Source organism: Monopterus albus, unplaced genomic scaffold, assembly GCF_001952655.1.
Source record: "Monopterus albus unplaced genomic scaffold, M_albus_1.0 scaffold27.1, whole genome shotgun sequence".
NCBI classification, from domain to species: domain Eukaryota; kingdom Metazoa; phylum Chordata; class Actinopteri; order Synbranchiformes; family Synbranchidae; genus Monopterus; species Monopterus albus.
Window position 1 is genome coordinate 423,094 of NW_018127907.1, and position 2,426 is coordinate 425,519.

Below are 2,426 nucleotides of genomic sequence, written 5' to 3' on the forward strand. Positions count from 1 at the left end.
GCAGGAATGAAAGTAATCACATTGTGAGTTTAGCTGAAACTAAAGCCCAGTATGAGGTGATGCCAAGCAGAGGTTTTTAACTTGTTTTTATTTTATTTTATTTTATCTATACTTTAACAGGGAAATATCCCACTGAGGTTTCAAACCGGCAGCATATGTTTCAGTAGAGTCTCTTGTTGAGACTCTACAAGGTAATCAGCCTATTTCTACCAAATGTAGGCTCCGATGCACAATATTGTTGCCAACTGAAAGAGAAGGAGGAAAAAGAGATGCTGCCATTCTCCCCACTTGGACAGAGTCTTTACCAAACTTACTCTGTGGTTGTGCATCGTTACCAAGAGAAAACAGCAATTTGTGATTTTGTGGGCTTAGTGTGGATGCACTGTGTCAGGCACAGTCCCACAAACAATGCGCACACACGCATGCATTGTACACAGTGTAGAACAGCACTGTGACATGCAAGAAGCACGTATACAGACAAAAATACAACACGCACTGAGTCACTAGCTTTTTACCATCAGTGCGCCCCTGCTCTCGTCTGCATGAAGAGGTCTAATTAGCTGTTTTTGACACTAGTGTGACACACAGCCCTCAGGGGGAATAAGACTCACCGAGTGGTTGCTAGTTCAAGGGGGTTTGAGGATGGAGAGGAAGGCAGGGAGGGATAAGGGCGGTAGGGAAAGTTAAAGAGGGTGAGACAGAAGCACAGAAAAGTTTAGACAGATGAAATAATAGTCTGTTTCATTTGAAACCCAGGGTGTTAAAGTCTGTCCGTGTTATGAACAGCATGTCAAGTTGTTGAACCAGCTGCTGTGGAAATTGTTTGGTGGACGACTGAGCTGCCATGGATGATGATTTCCCTTGTTTTCATTGGTTCCTGGTTCACAGTTCACAGATCTGGTATCCACATTCACAACTTCATGTATGCAGGCAGTTTTGAATTGGCAGTTTCACAAAGCTCACACCAGCCACGCACCACTGCATAGGGTTCTATTGCCTTTGTGCAGGTTTCATAAATTCCCGCCTCCCTTATTCCAGCTGAATAATACTCCTGTTTTCTGATTACATTACTGTACTGTGCTCAGTTCGACTTTGTGAAGCTGCTGGATGGAAAGGCGCTGCCCAGGTCCTTGACTGATCCTGTCTCAACGGCCAAAACTCCCAAAGGACTGCTGCTGAGCGGCCTCCAAGAAACGGGCTTCATCGAGTACATGGACCCTGGCACCTGGCATCTCGCTCTCTACAACGATGGACGCAACCTGGAGCAAGTGTTACTCCACAGTACGCCCATAGGTGAGGAGGACTTCTAAATACATTAAGCACTAGCATGAATGTTTGCCCTCCTTTTATATTTATGAAGCTGTATTATGTGTCCATTCCAATGCACACACTACACAACTTTGTATCTCAAGGTTACTTAACTCTCTTGTCCTTTCTTCCCTTTCATCTCTTGATATGCAGTAAACATAAGGGCATGGCCAAGAGTGGTTTAAAACTCACTGACATTTGAAGGGAACTTTTCCTATTATATGAGTGAGTTTGGCATGGCAAGAGACAGTCGTTAGAAAGGGGAGGACAACTCCTGCAGTAATGACAGGGCTTGCTAACTGCAGCTCATTGCTATGACACACACGGATGGAAGTGTAAATTGAAGGATGTGAATAATGCAAGAGTACATGGCTGAATATAGACAAGTCGATAATTACCAGGGCAGTTTCTTCACTCCCACTTTGTCCAGTAGTCCTTAAGAGAATACAGTGTTGAATTAACAATGACAAAAAAAAAGAAAAACATAGTGTTGGGAAATGTAGTAGCAAGTAACATCATGGGGGAACTTGGCAATTTTTAAGTAACAGGCAGGTAACACGGCAATTACAAAACATGCAATATGTGATGAGCCAGCTAGTTTGAATGTTATCACCTCATTAGACATCCATTATCAGTTGGTATCATGCCCGTAATTATGTTTTGAAAGAGGCACACTATGGTGGCCCTCTGGGACAAAACACAAAAGTCAAAGCACAGACAGTACAAAATTTTGGACACCTTACAGCAACCATAAAGTCCGATGGCAACGCAGAACAGTACATTGTTTCTGCATATCTAAATCAAGCTCAGCACTCCCCCTCGGGTCCTGGAGCACTTCTGCTGTAGCAAACCTCCAGTGCAGAGCTTTTCTTTTTGCATGTGCTTTGAGTTTTGTATGTGCTTTTGGATTTAGTTTGTGCTTTCAGTTTAGTATGATTTCAGGTTTTAAGTGCATTTCAGTCATATTTATGCTTTCACTTTTGCACATGCTGTGTCCCTAGGGGCCACCATAGCAAACTGCACTTACCAGTAGACTAGAAATGTGTATCATCGATATGCCATAAGCAACCACTTATGACAGGAACAAAAGGCAGCATTGGTGATGTAATATAAACAGC

The 2,426-nt window shown here is 43.1% G+C and overlaps 1 protein-coding gene across 1 annotated transcript in view; it reads left to right on the forward strand.

Annotated features, from left to right (window-relative positions):
- tenm1 (teneurin transmembrane protein 1) overlaps positions 1-2,426 on the forward strand; it is a 181,262-nt gene that overhangs the window by 98,054 nt on the left and 80,782 nt on the right. The window contains exon 8 of the mRNA XM_020595580.1: positions 1,086-1,293. Within this exon, the coding sequence (XP_020451236.1) occupies positions 1,086-1,293 (208 nt within the window). The remainder of the gene's footprint in view (positions 1-1,085; positions 1,294-2,426) is intronic.